The following is an 18343-nucleotide window of genomic DNA, read 5'->3' on the forward strand; positions in this document are numbered from 1 at the left end:
TTCCATCTATAGCAAATTTTAAAAGATGCTTTTATGTACTCAATCAAGATTCAAAGTTAAACTGAAATTTTACAGGCTAAGATTACAATGCATTAGAGAAACTGATGTTTGTTAAATAAACTTCTCAGTACAGCTTCCAAAAAGTCCTTTGCATGAATATATTCCAATAAGTTTTAGGATATCTTTCAGTCTCGCAAAGAAGAAATATTCTATTTTTTTCTAGTTTGCATTGTGTTATACATAATCATTTGGTCAGTAATTATGTTGTTTTGCCAATGATTAGTCATTCTGTAAGTGAGGGAGGCATAAAAGATTTTTTCTAAATATATACATTTAATTATTGTCCAATTCCTATACTACTGTATATAACCAGGGTCTTGTGTATTCTGCAATTCCATGGTTATGGAATTTACTATAGAATCCAAACTTCAGTTTGAAAGAAAACAGTTTCTAGCTCTTATGATTATGAAGACATCCTACAAACTTGAACTGAGTGTAAGCCAATGCAATGATGTCCTGTTGATTTTTCTCTACACTCCATTTTTTTCTGAAATAAGATCTCCCACAACTTCTCTACCTTCAGTGAAGTGCCACCAATGTCAGCAATTGCTGGAGTGCTAGTGAACAGGATTAAAAAACCTGGTGGCAAGCACTCCAGCAGGCAGTTTATAGTTGCACTCCCACCATAGCTAGCATCAGTGGGAGACTGACACAAAACTTCAGCATAGAAGTCTGAAACAGTAGCCCTGAGAAATGAGGATTACCCCATTCATTTCAACAGTATGAACTCTGATGTCCAGATATTACAATTTAATCTTAACATTGTATCTATCATTGTTGATCATTTTAATATCAAACTGACAGGCTTACCTGACAAATGAAAATTGCCTCAATTTTTCCAGGTGACCAAAGCCCAAGTTGTTTTTTGCCCAAATAATAACCCTCCATCTCCTTTGGCAACTTTTATAATAGTTATGTATTTGCAATACAATATCTCACACCATATTAAAATTTACAGGCAGCATGAAACAAATTGATTTGCACAGCAGGTTAAAATATCACAGGTTTACATTAGCAACTGTATTATTCATTTTCATATTTATTCAGTAAAAACCTCATTTTCAATAATATTTGAAGATGATGCAGACTTCTCTATTTCAAACTGATTATTCAGAAAGTACAGAGTAATTGAGGGGGGAAGTCCTATCAGACAGAAATTTTTATTGTCTTAATTCTTCCTGTTTCATGGATTATAAAGCAATTGTTTGAGTTAGTCCATTTACATTAATCCCAGGTCAACAATTACCTCTATCAGGATTAAAACATTTTAAACAGCATTCAAGTAAACTAGTCAGCACATCTATGGCTTTGCACTTACCAGAGTTTAAGGATTTCCCTATAATAGCCATGAAAAGCCTATTAATTTTTTTTTTAATATATATGTGTGGATTATTCAATTAGATCTTAATTGAGAGAGCAACAATAATTCATAACAGGAGATGCAGTTTTCAAGTAATAGAATAACTTAAAAAACATACAGCATACTTAACCAGTTTTAACATACTGTAGTGCAGACAGCCAGACAAATGCACTGGAATAAGCATTTTCACTCTCTGCTGCAGTACAAAACAACTAACTTGAGATATTTAAATGGCATACATTTATTTTGTATTCAAATGCTCTAGTCAACCCAATAGGAACATATCTAAAATGTCCTTTTCCTGCTGCATTGCTCTTACTTTGCACAACTTTAGAATACACCCAAAGCCTCAAGATTTTGAAGTTAATTTTCTTAAAACAATTTTGTATTTTAATTTAAGAAGTTGTATAACTCTATCCAAGGTATTTAGTATTGCTTGGTAGGTCTAACCAATCAAAATATGAGAGACTGAGTTTTTTCTAAAAAGCAGAAGTTGAAATTCACAAAAAATAAAAATCCATTGTCAGGCTTCTGTTTTTTTTACTCTGTACCTTTTCTCTGATCTCCAAAGCTCTCTTACACAAAGGTTCTGCCTCCTTGTACTTTCCTCGTTTACCATAAAGCACTGCAAGATTATTTAGAGTAGCTGCCACCTGTCAACAGCAGAGAAACATTAAATATGAAGTGAATACCTAGTGAAAGAATGAACTAGTTAAAATATATTTACAATGGACTACTGTATTCATATCCTCTATGTACAGTGAAAACCTCTGGCAAATCACTGCATTAAGAAATAACTCTTAAATGAGAAGACATAGCAAACTGTGAAATGTATTTAGTTAGTCTGTTGAAATGTGATTAAATGCATAAATTTGCTCTAAATATGACAACACAGAAATAAAGCTATTTTACATAAATCCAGATTCACAGAGTTGCCCACTGTAACATAGGTTATATGAAGCAATACATCAAGTTATATTTTAAAAGCGACTTGAGCACGAACATCTTGATTGGAATTATCTGTTTTATTTTAAACAGAGGCAGTAAAACAAATCAGAAGTACAATTTCTATATGAATTCAGCAACTGAATTGTTTAAAATAAGTTAATTAAAATATTCCTTCAAAAGTTAATTTTTTCCACATACAGACCATGCAACTTGATTCATAATCAAATAAATGTGGCAGTAGAGTAATTTTTGGGTGAAATAGTTTTAAATGGATACAATGCTCAAAGACAGGTTAAATATTAAAAGAATACAGAATATTACATTGTGGCCTCCTACCTGTCCTGTTTAGTGACAAGCCAGATCTTAAATGTTCCTGTTGAGTTTAACATTAGAATAAGTTGGGCAGGGGAAGAAAAAAAAAAAAGTGTCAGTGAAAAACACAACTAAAAATATGAAAATCAGATATACAAACCGCTGGATGATCTTTGCCCAAAGTCTTTTCACGAATAGCCAAGGCATCATTCAAGAGGTTTGCTGCATCTTTGTATTTGTTCTGGTCCCTAAATTTTAGAAAACCATCATTAACACTTTACTTTGTTTCACAAAAAAAAGGAAGTAGCATTTAAATAAATCTTATAAGATAACGAACTGCAAAAGTAGGAGTTGACTTCAGTGTCAGGACAGGAATGCTATAGTACAGATGAGAAGGGATCAAATACAGACACAGTTTTTCACTTCCAAGTGCGAAAAACTACAATTAAAATAGTTCATTTCCAGTCCCTCAAAAAACCCTATCTGCATATGTACATTTTGCCACTCAATTTACAACAGCATTAGCATAACCTGAGAGGTAGTTGTCTGACTGTCTTCTCAATGATCTACAATGGATAGTTAAGTTTCAAAATGAAGAATATCATTCCAAAAACTGAGATATGGGAAGATATTCAGGAACTCATCTAGACCCTAGTGTACTGTGGTGTGACTGAGCACCCCAGGTCAAGTGCCCATGTGATACCACCACAAATAAAAAAATTTAGAACCTACAAAATTGTCAAAAACATTTTTTAGCAGTTCCAGCATTAAGGCCTCTAAGTCAACTTTACAGAAATAAAGAAGTTCAGTTGATGGAGAATTTAAATACATATCAGAATACCAACCTGTACACCAATGCAAGTATGTTTAGCATAGTGGCAACATCAGGATGATCATGACCTGAAGTCTTCTCCAGATCTTCCAGTGCTTGTTTACACAGGGGTACAGCAACCTCATATCTACCTTGGGAAGCATACTGGATAACCAGATTATGAAGAGTCCTTAATCTTGCTGGAATTTCATAGCCACCTTGTTGAGCAGCCGCTGCTGCACTGCTATGCTGCTGTTGGACTGCAAAAAGAAGGCAACTGATTTGAAACCATTTTGAAAGAAAAATCCATGCTCCCCAGATACTAGACACTAAAATTAATCTCATTGTTTTAAAGAGTGGTTCTGTTCTGAAACATGACTGCAAAAAATGGCACTCCCATACTAAGCAGACCCTCTCCCTGTCAGTATTCCAACTGACATATAGTTCACTCCCCTTTATTCGAATAGCCTCAGAGTCATCTGAAAGTTTTGGAAAACTAGGAGTTTGGATAAACAGAAGTGCTATTTTGATCTCTTCTTTAACTGATCTAGAAATACAGGAGGGAAGGGAGTAATGCTGATGTTTGCTTAATACTTTGTACTTTCAATAAAGAGTAAAAACAATGTTAATGTGACTGAGTTAATTAAAAACACCAAAATTGTATTAAAACTACTGTGGACATCATTTATACTGATTAATTCAAGTTAAACAATTTAATATGTCCTGACAAGGTGGTGTTGCTGGTGAAATGGGATTAGGTCTCAGTAACAACAGGTAACCACTCAAAACTAATATACAAATACAAAGCTGTTGATTAGTGCTAACAAGCTAACCGAGAAGTTATTAGCAAGTTATTAACATAGGGCTAACTGGGGGACATATTGTGGATTTGGATAACTAGGATTTTTGGATAAAGAGAATTCAGGTAATATAATACAGTATAATTCCAGTTATGAACAAGTACATATTTTTACTACTTTTTACTCCTGTGGGCCAATAAAATCTATGGGGAGAGAGGTGGGATCTAATCTGATTCACACAGCAACTGAATTATTAACAAAGCTCCAATTTTAAGGCCAAATTCTGCCCTCAGTTACAGCTACTAAAGGTCCAAGTTACCCAGGGGGAAGAGTAGGGGAAGACAAGCAACACCAGCCAGCCACAGGAAGGTGACTAGAGTTAGGGTACGTTTACAATACGAAATTAATTCGAAGTTATTTTATTCAAACTTCCAGAATCGAGTTCATACATTCCATGTTGTGTGTCCCCACTAAAGCACGTGAATTCGGCGGAGTGCGTCCACAGTACCGAGGCTAGCATCGAATGGCGGAGCGTTGCACTGTGGTAGCTCTCTCACAGTTCCCGCAATCTCTGCCGCCCATTGGAATTGTGGGTTAATCTCCCAGTGCATGATGGGGCAAAAACATTCTCGCAGGTTTTTCTGGGTGTGTGCCATCACTCGCTCCTCCCTCCCTGAAAGCTACGGCAGACTCCATGCTGCCAGCAGATGGTGCAGCACAGTGCACCGCCTGTCTCCTGGTATGTTGAATCCACTTGGAATGTCCTCTCCTCTTTCTATCTACTCTTTCATGTAACCCATTTCCCGCCATTTCTCGGCCATCATGAACAGAGCCGCACAGCTTCCCCGCTTTTTCCATGTTGTCTGTCCTGGGCTCCCATGGAAGCTACAGAAGGTAACAATTCCCCGCCGTTTCTTGGCAATCATGAACAGAGCCACACAGCTTCCGCCACAAACTCTGCTCATGCTTCCGCCGCAAACTGCTATCGCTTTTTCCATGTTGTCGGTCCTGGGCTCCCGTTGAAGCTACAGAAGGCAACAATTTCCTGCTGTTTCTTGGCCATTGTGAACAGAGCTGCACAGACAATCTGGAGAAAGCAGCGGAAGCTGTCCTGAGCTCCCATGGAAGCTACAGAAGACAACCATTTACCGCCCTTTATCAGCCATCTTGAACCGAACAGCTCATTTTGCGCCCTTTTTCAAGGATTACCCATGCAGGCGCCATTGCGCAGCAAACATGAAGCCTGCTCAGATCTCTGCTGCAGTTTTGACCATTGTAAACACCTCGTGCATTATCCAGCAGTATGTTCAGTACCTGCAAAACCGGGCGAGGAAGCGACGACAGTGCGATTACTATACTGATGAGGACATGGACACAGATGTTCCTAGATGCATGGCATGTGGCGATTGGGAGATCATGGTGGCATTGGGCCAGGTTCATGCCAGGGAATGCCGATTCTGGGCCCGGGAAACAAGCAGAGACTGGTGGGACCGCATAGTGTTGCAGGTCTGGGATGATTCCCAGCGGCTGCAAAACCTTCATATGCATAGGGCCACTTCCATGGAACTTTGTCACTTGCTGTCCCCTGCCCTGAAGCGCAAAGACACCAAAATGAGAGCAGGCCTCACAGCTGAGAAGCGAGTAGCCATAGCACTGTGGAAGCTTGCAACGCCCGGCAGCTACCGGTCAGTCAGGAATCAGTTTGAAGTGGGCAAATCTACTGTAGGAGCTGCTGTGCTGCAAGTAGCCAATACAATCATTGACCAGCTGCTATCAAGGTGTAGATGAGCGGACTCACCCCTGCGGCGCCTCCTGGGAATTAGCTCAGTTCCAGCTCCGGAGCGCCCTTTGCAGGCTGGTGATCTGCCTGTCCTCTGGCGCCATGTCCCTCCCAGGACCCGGTGCCCTTTTACCTGGGATGCTGCTCCCTAGCAGTAATCCCCTCAGTCTTAGGGTCTCCCCTCCCCAGGGGACCCCCCACCCACTATCCCCACCTTGCCTCAGTATATGGCTACTTCCAGTCATTGTCTAGCCCCTGCGCCCTAGGGAAGACTGCAGTATCAGCCTGGCATCACTGGCAAGGAGGGTTTGGACCTGCTGCCTTGGCCTAACCCTGGGCTGCCCTCTGCAACCCCCAGTACCTATTAGCCCAATGCTAGGCCGCAGCCTGGGGCTTTCCAGGCAGGAGCTCCGCAGCTCCTCTGCCTTTCCCCAGCCCTGTTCCACTCAGGTACCCGGCCTAGCTCCCTGCAGCCAGGCCCTTCTCCCTCTACAGGCAGAGGGATACTGTTCCTGGGCCTCTGGCTCACAGCCTTTTATAGGGACCAGCTGGGCCTGACTGGGGCATGGCCCAGCTGTGGCTACTTCCCCAAGCAGCTTAGCTTTTCCCTGCCACAGCCCTCTTCCTGGCTGTTTTAAGCCCTTCAGGGCAGGAGCAGGGGATCACCCTGCTACACAAGGGTAGTGACTTTGGGAAATGTGCAGACCACTGTAGATGGCTTTAATGCCCTGGGGTTCCCAAACTGCGGCGGGGCAATAGACGGAACGCATATCCCCACCTTGGCCCCAGCACACCATGGCGGCCAGTACATAAACTGTAAAATTGTTTAAGAACTGTTCTTTATTATTTGATGCACAACGCACTGAGAGAAATTAGAAGGTAGACTGGGGGGGAAGGGTTGGGGGGTGCAGGAGGAGGGAAGGACAAGTCCAGAAACTAAATCAAAAGTTCGCATATGCCAGCTTTCTGGTGCTTGGGCAATCCTCTGGGGTTGAGTGTGTGGGTCCCCGTAGCATCCCCCTAGTGTTCCTGGGCGTCTGGGTGAGGAGGCTATGGAACTTGGGGATGAGGAAGTGTCAGTATACAGGGGCTGCAGCAGAAGTCTGGTCTTGTTGCCTTTCCTACATTAGATCCACTATACAGCGGAGCCATTTACTCTAAACGCGAACAACCCAGCACGGCTGGGTTCCCCCCCGCCCGCATTGCTCCGATCAGGCTCTCACTCACCCTTTAGCGTAATTATTTAACTACCCTTTAGCGTAGGTATTTGTGTTCCTTTTTTTGGAACGTAGTTCTGCCATAACAGACTCATCTCCCCAGCATGCGATGAGATCCAGTACCTCCCATTCGGACCATGCTGGAGCTCATCTGTGAATCTGGGACTGCGTGATCTCTTGTGATGGTGGACTCTGCATGGTCACCTGTGATGGTGGACTGTGCTGATGGTCACCAAACAGGAAATGAAATTCAAAAGTTCCCGTGGCTTTTCCTGCCCAGCTGGCTAGTGCATTGGAGTTGAGAGTGTTGTCCAGAGCGGTCACAAGGGAGCATCCTGGGATAGCTCCCGGAGGCCAATAACGTCGAATTGCATCCACAATTCCTTTAACCCGGGATTGCAATCTTGATTTAAGTACTACTCCACTTGCCAAGGAGGAGTACAGAAATCGAACTAAAGAGCCCTTTAAATCGAAAAAAAAAGTTTGGTCATGTGGACGGAATCATTTTTTTCCCCCCGAAATAACTTGGCTAATTCCGAAATAACAGGCTAGTGTAGACCAGGCCTTAGTCTACTTTTCCTCCTTTATCCCCTTGCTCCAGGAGTATGAAGTCTCAGTAGTCATCATCTTCCGCATGTCCTGTCCTCCTCTCCAACCACTCTTCCCATGGTGGCCTATAAAAGCACTATGCTACCCTAGAAAAGACACCAATAGAGGTAGCAGCAGCAGCAAGAGAAAAGGGAAGCAAGCCTTTAGAGCCAGCCTCTTCATTTTGTTTGCTACTCCTTTGAAATCTGCTCACCTGGTTCCCTACCCGTCAATCACGACAACTGCATCTCCATCCCAGAACCAGGAGGAAATAGCCTGTTGTCCCCTCCTCGCCACACAAGTTTCTGTGAGGGCTATGAAGGTCTCCTCCAATGCAGAACCACACTGATTCCAGAAACTGAATGCAAAGGACCAGAGCTCCAGCAGCGAGAGCCTGGCTTTCTGCACTCCTATGCCCCTACCAAACAAGGGACACTTTCACAACCCTGGCAAACTCTAATGTCAGTGGAATCATTCAGTTCAAAACAAACTGCAACGGTTACATCTGCAAATTCTTGCCCATTATACTTCACACTCTGATCCTCTTCCCCTTTCTGCCCACTGCCCTTTCTTCCAGTGGTTCTCAACCTATTTACCATTGTGGTCCATATCCAATACTACCTGTATGGCCCTGAAGATGTCACATCGGCTGCAGCTGTGTGCTGATCGGGCTGCAAGCAGCCCACAGGCCGCAGGTTGAGAACCACTGCTTTAGCTACTAGTATTTTCCCTTCTCCATTTCTAAGATAACCCAAACAAGCAAAAAAAATTATGATGTTTTTGACTTTCAAAGATGTGATAAACAAGATGCATACAATAAACCAGCTGTATGTTCTTGTAATTATAACCTTTGTCTTCTAGCCCCATTCTATCCATCCCCTTTGAGTCTGTCTTCATCAAATTACATCTTGACAACCATGAGGACTATGGGCGTGTCTTCATGTACAGAGCTACAGCTGCACCACTGTAGCAGTGCCACTGTGGCACTTTAATGAAGACGTTCCTATGCCGACAGGAGAGCTTCTCCTGCCACCGTAGTTAATCCACCTCCCCAAGAGGCGGTAGCTATTTTGACAGGACAGGCTCTCCTGTTGACATAGCACTGTCTACGTGGGGGGTTAGGTTGTTATAACTACATCGCTCAAGGATGTGAATTTTTCACATCCTTGAGCGATGTCGTTATATCGATATACGTCTGTAGTGTGGACTTGCCTATCTCTCTAGCAAGTTCAACACCCTGCCTAGCATAGGGAGGAAGATGTAGGCTTAGTTGATAATCCAGGGATGAAACCAGGCATCTACTACCAGAGCCTAAAGAGCATAAGCACCTTTTGACAGGTGGGCATAGGAGTCACCTAAAGACTGCCCTTCCTTCTTTGTTCAAATAAATGGTGGATGGACTGGACAGCTGTGGGTATGGCTCTGCAATTCAGCATTAGTGTTACCAGTATGTTGACTTCAACGAAACCTGGAAGATGAACCTCAGCCCAACATAAAATCTTAATGATTTTCTCTACTATTCCTTTCAAACCCCACACAATGGCTGCATCTGAAGAGAAATTTGATTCAGGTGACTATCACCAATAGGTCTCCATAGCAATTCTCTTTTAGATTTTATAGAACCAATCTCACACTCTTGTTGATTTATATTTTGTAAAGCTTCAGTATTTCAGTAAACAAATCCTAACCATCAACAATTTAACTGAATTACCACATAAGGATCGTAAGCACCAAGGAAACACCCCCCCCCCACTGCCCAGATCATCCCAGCACTGGACCCCAGATGGCTACTCCCCTCCTCCGTTACAAGGTGGGAGAAAGCACCGCAGCCACTTAGCAGGGGGACATGCAAGGGTGCCTTCAAAATATTTTTTGAACTCAGTTCGGGTTTGGGTTTTCTGTTGTAACCTCATCCCCCTGTCGTTCTCCTATGGTTCTCAACACATCCCTCTTCTATTTTGCATCACATCATCTCTTCTCTTCCTCCCTCCTCTACCCCTCACACTAGCTCAATTTCCCCTCCTTTATTACCCTCACCCCTCTACAATTCTCACTAACTATACCTTTTCCTCTCTCTATTCAAATCTCCCTTCTCCTCCCACCATCACAAATCCAAACCACACATCCTCTGCTGCCACCTCCTCATCTTCGGTGACCTTTGTCCCAACCCTGGCATTCCCTTCCTCATCAACCTCTTCACCACCCACACCTGTCCCCCCACCAACTCCACCCATTCTGTTACCATTCCTAACCGTACACCTCTCCTGCTCCATTTTCCCCACCTGCTCCCCTCCTCTTTTTGTCTTTGGAACACCCATTCCATCTCTAAAAAGATCTCAGTCATCCATTACCACTTCGTATCTTGCTCCCTCTAGCTCCTGGTTCTCAGAGACCTGGATCCCTACACTGATTCTGTAGTTGCCCTCTCTTACAAAGGCCTCTCCTTCCCCCACACTCCCCTCCCTCCCTTGGATCCAACCCTGCTGGATGTGTGGCTTCTCCTCTCCCGGTTCTGCCACTTCCAACCCCCTTCCTCAGCCCTCTTCCACTCTGTCTTTTGAGCAACACAGCATCCCAATCCTTTCTCCTCTCATCTACCTAACTCCTCCCCATCAGACTTCCTCTCTGATTTTGAGTCCTGGCTCTTTCTCTCCTTATACTCTCACTCATTCTTGGTGACTTCATCTTCCATGTTAATGACTCATCTGATCTGTAGCTATGCATTTCTTCACCCTCTCCTCTTCATTTGACCTGAAGCTCTGGTTCAACTTTCCCACTCACCAAATGGCCACTCAATTGACTTGGTCTTCACCAAATACTCTACTCTCGCTGATCCTATGTTGTTGATGTCTCTCCTGCGACCACCACCTGGTCTCTTTTTGCATCGCTCATTAGTCCCCTTCCTAATACCCTGTCACTTGGTTTTTCTTTGCCTTCCAGTCCATCAGCACTGAAGAACTGTCATCTGCTCTCAGCCTTCTCCTCCCTGCCCCCTCTCCCCTTTCTTCCATTTATATGATTGAAGATTATCTCCATGCTTCGCTCTCCTCCACCCTTACTTCTTTTGCCCCTTTCTTCCATGACAAGGCTCCCACTGCTAATCCCCAGCCCTGGATCACTCCCAACATGCACTTCCTCTGCTCCTGCTCTCACGCTGCAGATCTTCTCTGGCAGAAATTCCAAGACCAGGCTGACTTCCTCCACTACAAATTTGTTCTCTCCTCCATCAGTTCTGACATCATCCTAGTTAAACAACTCTACCACTTCAACGCAATTGAATCCCATGCCCACAATCCTAGCCAACTTTTTGCCACCTTTGACTCACTCCTCAAATCCTACTCTTCTCTCTCAGCACAGGATCTTGCCAATGTCTTCCACAAGAAAACTGACAAACTACAATATGACCTTCCCTATCCTCCTTCTACAACTCTTACCTCCTTCTGTCCTGTCACAGATGCAGAAGTTTCTCATCTGCTGTTCCCGTCTAACTCCTCCGCTTGCTCTAGTAACACCATCCCATCTCCTGAAATCCCTTGCATCCACTCATCCGTTCCCTTACTCTTTATTAAGCCTCTTGCTCTTTCCCCTCACAATGCAAACATGTTAGTCTCTCCTACCTTTAAAAAACCCAACCTTCACCTCATTTGCCTCTCCAATTACCACCCCCATCTCCTTTTCAACTCTAAGCTCATTGAGCATGCTGTTTACAATTGCTGCCTGGAGTTCCACTCCTCTAATTCCACCCTAGAGCCTCTCCAATGCAGCTTCCGCAGCTTACACTCAACTGAAACTGCTCTTGCCAAAGTGTCTTACGACCTCTTCCTAGCCAAAGCTCTGAATGGGTACTCCATTCTCATCCTGCTTGTGTCAGTTGCCTTTTACACTATCAACCATGCTTCTCCTTGGCTTCTGTAACTCTAGCCTCTCCTGGTTCTTCTCCTACCTCTTACTGCTCCTTCAGAGGATCCCCCTCATCCCCAGCCTCCAACTTTCTATGGGAATTCCTCAGTGTTTTGTCCTGGTCCCCCCTCTTCTTCCTCTCATCTTATATCTGGGCAATCTCTATGCTGATGTCTCAAAGAGCTACCTCTCTACTACAAATCTGCCTCTTTCTGTCCAAACTAAAATCTCAGCCTCTCTCTCTCCAATATCAGCTCATGGACATCTAGCTGTCATCTCAATCTAAATATGGCTAAAACAGAGTTCCCCCACTGTGTATACCACCACCATCCTGCCTGTCACTCAAGCCTGTAAGGAGGCTGGGCAAGACTATCTCAATGCATATGCACAAGACAGCTGAATTAAATTTGCACTGGCAATCTTATTTCAGCATCACATAGGACATCCTACAAAAAAATTGCCAATGGTTAAGGCCGCTGGTGTGTGGACACCACAGGCTGACCAATATTGTCCTGTTTCCTTATCCTATCCCATATGAAGAAATTAATCTCCTAATGTGCCTGTCTATCCCAATGGTCTGTCTGTATCCATCTGTTGTTTCCTGTCTTGTACTTAAAACTGTAATCTCTATGGGAGCAGGAACAATCTTTTTTTTGTTCTATGTTCATAAAGCACATAGCGAAATGGAGTCCTGCTCCATAAGTGGGGCTCCTAGCTGTTATGGTAACATAAATAATGATAAAGGTGTAACTCAAGTGTACCACATCCAACTCATCAACCCTTCAGCCTTGAGAGGATAACATCTCTGGAGGAGTATTAATTGCAAAAAAATCGTGTTCTTTATGAGTGACAAAAATAGAACTGACAAGGCCTCTCATGGAAACCTGCCCAGGGAAGTTAACCATACAGGTCACCATAGAACCCACTACCTGGGCAGACTACCACGTCTCAAGGTTGACTGAAGCAAGTCCTGACACTGGGATCTAAAGCTTCTCTGCCTAAGTTAGCAAGCTACTACCTACATTTTGTATTGAAATTAGCTCCTAATGAGGTCAGGGTAGCTAGCAAGCTTTTTTTTTTTTTTTTTTTTAAAACCATCTTAGACTAGCCCAGCCTTTTTATATAGTGGGAATAACATCCTCATAAATCAGCTTTCCTGTCTTCCACCCTTTGGAAGGGATGAACATAGTCAGTGCTGGAGTAAGAAATTACAGAAAAGTGCATCAGGGAAACATTTTTATCTTCATTATATCATAATTTACTGCATACAATAAATCCTAAAAGCTGCAATTGCCCTTGTTGTCTATGCTGCACAGTGTCTGGACCAGAGCACTCTAGGAATTAATGATTGATTATTTCCCTGAAGATAAAACAAAGCTTCTGTTCTGCAGAAATACATTGTAATTATATAATCTGAAGTTCACTTACTTCCTTGCCCTGGGTCATCTTCATCATTGGGGAAAAGGTCATCCAGAGGTTCTTTGGCAGAATCTGTGTCTTTGTCTTCCTATACAAACCCCAGTCCCAAGCAAAGTGTTACATTATTAAATCTAAAATCACTTAAAACATTTATATACAATTATATATAAAAATCTATGATTAAATAACATTAAAGATATGCATAGAGGATGTCCTATGTGATGCTGGGCAAGACTATCTCAATGCATATGCAAAAAGACAGCTGAATTAAATTTGCACTGGCAATCTTATTTCAGAGGTTTTTAACTCAGTCAGATCTCTGTGGATTTTTGTGAGGACAGGAAAAGGGGTACTAATGACCTCGCACTATGCGTCTGCCAAATTTGAAAGGTTTTTTTGCTCCAAAGCATGGAGGTGCTAGGATATTTATCTTGTCTAAAGACCAGGGGGCTTTGGAGCGGAGCCTGGAGCTGGAGCACAGAGCAGATGGAGCTGCAGGTTTTTGCCTGGTGCTGGAGCGGAGCCGGAGCACAGCTCTAAAGCCTGCTAAAGATTATAGTTCCTTGTTTAGCCTATTAAATTATTTAGGTAGTGTTCCATATTCTTAAGAACATAATTATGTACCAAGACTTTAAAAAAAAAAGGGGGGGGGCTTTATTTAAGTTTTAGCTTTTTTAGATTTTCTTGCATTGCATGCAGCTGACTACCTGACTAAAACAATTCACTATATTCACACTGTGCTAGAAAGGGTTTGTCTAGCAGTTGCTTAGCATGTCTAAACACATGAATTTTGCCACTCCTACGCTGTTTCAATAATAGGTCAGAAGAAAATAAAACAATTAATTGAAACAGACATAGACACCATCTGGAATGTAACAATTTACAAGATGAGATGTATTTCTGTGATAATGCCCATAAATCAACCAATGATGGCTTGAGGGACAGATAGGTTACCAAGCACTTACTTTATTTAAAATTATGAAAATCACTTTTGCAAGGGTATACATATGTATATTAAAACTCTACATATTTGCTTGCACTCCTATTTTCCCGACCCTTCATATGTCACTTCCCTTCTTAAACTGTAAAGTGTAGGGACTGTGTCTGTGTTTTCATAATGCCTAATACTATGGGGCCCCTTTCCTGACTAGAGCCTCTAGTGCTAATATAAATATTAAATAATAAAAAATAATGAGACCACTATCTAGGTCAAAATCATTTTCCAGACTGCTCCAAACAATGCAATTTCCTTTTATATCAACAATTTACACATCTTATCCTCAATTCTCCTTTTACTGTGGGGTTTAAAAACAGACATTTTATGGCTTTCTGAAGATAATTTTCTAAGTAAAATTTTTAGCTAGTGTGTTGCTAGGTATAAGTGTTTTACTATATGCTGAACTTTTACCCCCTCAAGTCTACAGTGTAGTTACTCCATCATCTGTAAAATATAGGTCTTCCTGAAATAAAGATTCTTGGAAGCAGTTCTCTATTGCGTGAATGTATAAACTACATAAGATTAGGACAATATAAACATATGAAGAAATTAATCTCCTAATGTGCCTGCCTTTAAACAAATTAAAATCTATATATGAAATGCCTGTTTCAACTGCTAAAAATTCATATCTGGGAATAAAAAGCTCCTTAGCAGCTTACTAACAAAAAGAAAATGCTTTTGAATGCACATCTACTTACTGATGGAGAAATATCATCATCATATTTTTTTAACTGATTCATGAATTCCAAATGTTTCTTTTCTTCTTCCAGCTGAGCCACAGACTGTTCACTTTTCTGTAATTTCTGTTGAGTACTGGCTAGTTCATCACGCAACCACTGATTTTCCTGGCATAGCCGGCGAACCTGAGCTCGCAATTTCTGCTTCTCTGATTCCACTGCATTTAAGTGATTTGACAAGGCCATCATTACCTAAAAAGCACAAAAGATTACAAGACATTCTTCCTGTACAATGCATTCCTTTAGTATTAATATATACGGCTTTTCATGCATAGATACCATTGCAGTTGTGAAATCTGAATATTTGTCTGGCCCCTTTCATAATTTTCATTTGGTTGTTGATTTCTCTCTATTTCTGGTATCAGAGGGGTAGCTGTGTTAGTCTGGATCTGTAAAAGCAGCAAAGAGTCCTGTGGCACCTTATAGACTAACAGACGTATTGGAGCATGAGCTTTCGTGGGTGAATACCCACTTCGTCGGATACATGCATCCGACGAAGTGGGTATTCACCCACGAAAGCTCATGCTCCAATACGTCTGTTAGTCTATAAGGTGCCACAGGACTCTTTGCTGCTCTCTATTTCTGCCATCTTTGCTACTTGCTCAGCTTAGACTAATCTGAAGAAATTCTTACCTCTATGCTGTGCTGTGATTGCTTTTATTGATGATGTAACATACAGCAGCTTATATAAGTTTGCTACCTTCACTGCTGTTTATAGTAATGTACTTTGATAGCTGGGAATGACCTCTCCACATGTAAAGTAATAAAGGCTGTTTTCTGTCTTGTCAGAAACGGTGTGGCCCCTTCAAGGGCTACACAGCCACAGAATTACTTGTTATGGCATATTCATACTAGGTCAGCACGCGGACACTGAACCATCTCCGCCAGAAGAGAAGGGGACAATTTATGTCCACCCTGGTGCCGAAAAAACACTCTTTTACCCGAACAAGGCAGAACAGCACACACCCTGCCACCCTTGGAAGTAGTTAAAATACACCTCTACCCCGATATAACGCGACCCGATAGAACACAAATTCGGATATAACACAGTAAAGCAGTGCTCCGGGGAAGGGGGGGGCGAGGCCGCACGCTCCAGCGGATCAAAGCAAGTTCGATATAACGTGGTTTCACCTATATCGCGGTAAGATTTTTTTGGCTCCCGAGGACAGCGTTATATCGGGGTAGAGGTGTACCAGGTTTTGACATAGTTAAGGCTATGTTTTAGTCATGGGTATTTTTAGTAAAAGTCATGGACTGGACATGGGCAGTAAACAAAAATTCACAGTCCAAATTGGGGGTGGGGGGATGTCAGCCCGGGTGCTCGAGGGGCGGCCGGAGGGGGCTCCCTACCTGGCTCTGTGCCCCTCTCACCCCGGAAGCAGCGACATCCCCCCACCCCGGCTCCTAGGCAGCATAGCTGGCCATGCCTCCAGCCAGGAGCTGAGGGAGAGGCATGTCACCACTTTCGGGGAGCCCCCCAAGGTAAGCACCACCCAGAGCCTTCACCCCATCCCATGCCCCAACCCCCTGCCCCCTCACATATCCAAACTCCTGCTGCTGCTGGGTGTGTGTGTGTGTGTGTGGCTGCTCAGGTGTCCTCCAGGCAGGCATGGTCACGGAAAGTCACAGAATCCATGACTTCCGTGACCTACTAGCTGCCTTAGTCATGATCCACTGTGGCCATTATGCTAATTGCTCCTTTCTTGGTGAAGGGAAAAATTCTTTCCCATCCTTCTGACCCCCCACCAGATTGGCCAACATGAGGTGGGGTGGGTTTTCCCACATTCTCCACAATGGGTTGGGAGCTTAGTTGGGGCAAAATATATGGAACAGAGATTAGGCTATCATGTTGCAAATTATGTAAGCTTGGGGTGGATGCCCAGTGCAGGTACTCTGTAAGGCAGGGATAAGGTGATCAGGGGTTTTCAGGGTTCCTCTGACAGGTATAGCAGAGAATCAACCTCTCCCCTCCTCAATAGCCCCCTTAACTCTCATTTTAGGGGGTGATGGTGAGGTCCTAGCAGCAGGTTGGCTGTGTATCAGAATGGGTAAAAAAGGAGGGCTGACAGCAGCTCCCCGCATATATATATATAAATGATTATGGAATTACCTGCACTGCAGTTTTTTCTGCCAGGATTCCCAGACATTTACGAATAAAGTTGTGGCCTAATTAAATCATATCAAGTCTCCTATCCTTCTGGCATAGCTGGACAAAGGTCACACAGAACCTAACATATATGCAAAAACCTATGTAAATGCAACTGTAAGGTTGCAAACTGGAACGTGAAATGCAAACGTTAAATCCTAATTGATTATGTTATTCAGCCTCCATGAAAAATTCACATTCAGCAGAATGTAAGCTTCCATTTTAATATACGTGTTAAGTTTCTAGCCCTTATGGTTGCAAAGAAATATAACCCAAAATAGAGCAGTAGTTGAGCACCTATTTCAAACTGTCTGAGACGGTAGGTTTATGAACTGCCCATATTCATCTCAATAGGGTATTAATTCTCCAGCCTAATAATGCTTCAAGGGGAAATAATTATAGGATTCAAATAATCTAAGGTGTGCAATTGTACATCTGACCTGCACATACAATTGTGTACAATTACAACTGTTCATTCAAGACAGGTAATTGCACACACATATACACAACAAAGGACAAAGAGCAGTGGCTATCTAAAAACCTCCTGTATTGTTTTTTCTCATTAATGATGCTAAATACAAAAGTTACTCCTGGGGAAATTCTGCGCCACTGCACATGCGTAGAATTCATGTCCCCCGCAGATTTCTTTGCGTCCCCACAGAAAAATGACTTTAACAGAGAAGCAAAGGGAAGCCACAAGAACAGTAACCTGACCCTCACCAACAGTATGTTTTGGGTGCCCAGGGCAGCCAGCAGAGAGGTAAATTGCTGTGGGGCAGGGGGCAAGACTGGGGAAGATCCAGCTGGTGGCTCCTACCCTGAGCCAGGCTCAGCAGCTAGTCCCGGCTGGGCAAACAGGACTTCCTCTTCCCCTGCACAGCATTTGGGGCTGAGTCAGACCTACCCCAGATTTCTCCCCAGGCTGCAAGAAACTCTGCAAACTACCCCACCACCCACTTCTTACAACCATCACTCCTCAGCTGCAGGGGAAGGGATCACTGTATGGGAAGCTGCTCCCTCATCCGCCCAACCCCCGTGCATCCACACCCCCTTCATGCCCAGAACCTCCCAACAAGCCTCACCCCCCTCCTGCACTCTGAACTCCCCCCTCCCCCGCCAATGAGCCCCACTCCCTCTGCACGGCCAGACTGATGAGCCACCCACACCCGGATCTCCCACCCCACCGAGCCCCACTCCCCCAAAATCTGGATCCCGCTACTGAACTCCCCATACTAAATTCTATCCCTCCCACACCCCTGCTGAGCCCC

The 18343-nt window shown here is 43.3% G+C and overlaps 1 protein-coding gene across 13 annotated transcripts in view; it reads right to left on the reverse strand.

The window, feature by feature from the left end:
• The window catches only part of LOC120404527 (kinesin light chain 1), a 115919-nt gene that overhangs the window by 31082 nt on the left and 66494 nt on the right, over nt 1-18343 (reverse strand). For all 13 annotated transcript variants that reach the window (XR_005598031.1, XM_039537249.1, XM_039537253.1 and 10 more), the window contains 5 exons: nt 14891-15121; nt 13205-13283; nt 3526-3751; nt 2841-2928; nt 1972-2073 (listed from right to left, as the gene is read on the reverse strand). Coding sequence is in view for 12 of the 13 variants with exons in the window: in XM_039537249.1 (XP_039393183.1) it covers nt 1972-2073; nt 2841-2928; nt 3526-3751; nt 13205-13283; nt 14891-15121 (726 nt within the window). In the remaining variant the exon portion in view is untranslated. The remainder of the gene's footprint in view (nt 1-1971; nt 2074-2840; nt 2929-3525; nt 3752-13204; nt 13284-14890; nt 15122-18343) is intronic.

This window comes from Mauremys reevesii, linkage group 4 (assembly GCF_016161935.1).
Source record: "Mauremys reevesii isolate NIE-2019 linkage group 4, ASM1616193v1, whole genome shotgun sequence".
In the NCBI taxonomy this organism is placed as follows: domain Eukaryota; kingdom Metazoa; phylum Chordata; order Testudines; family Geoemydidae; genus Mauremys; species Mauremys reevesii.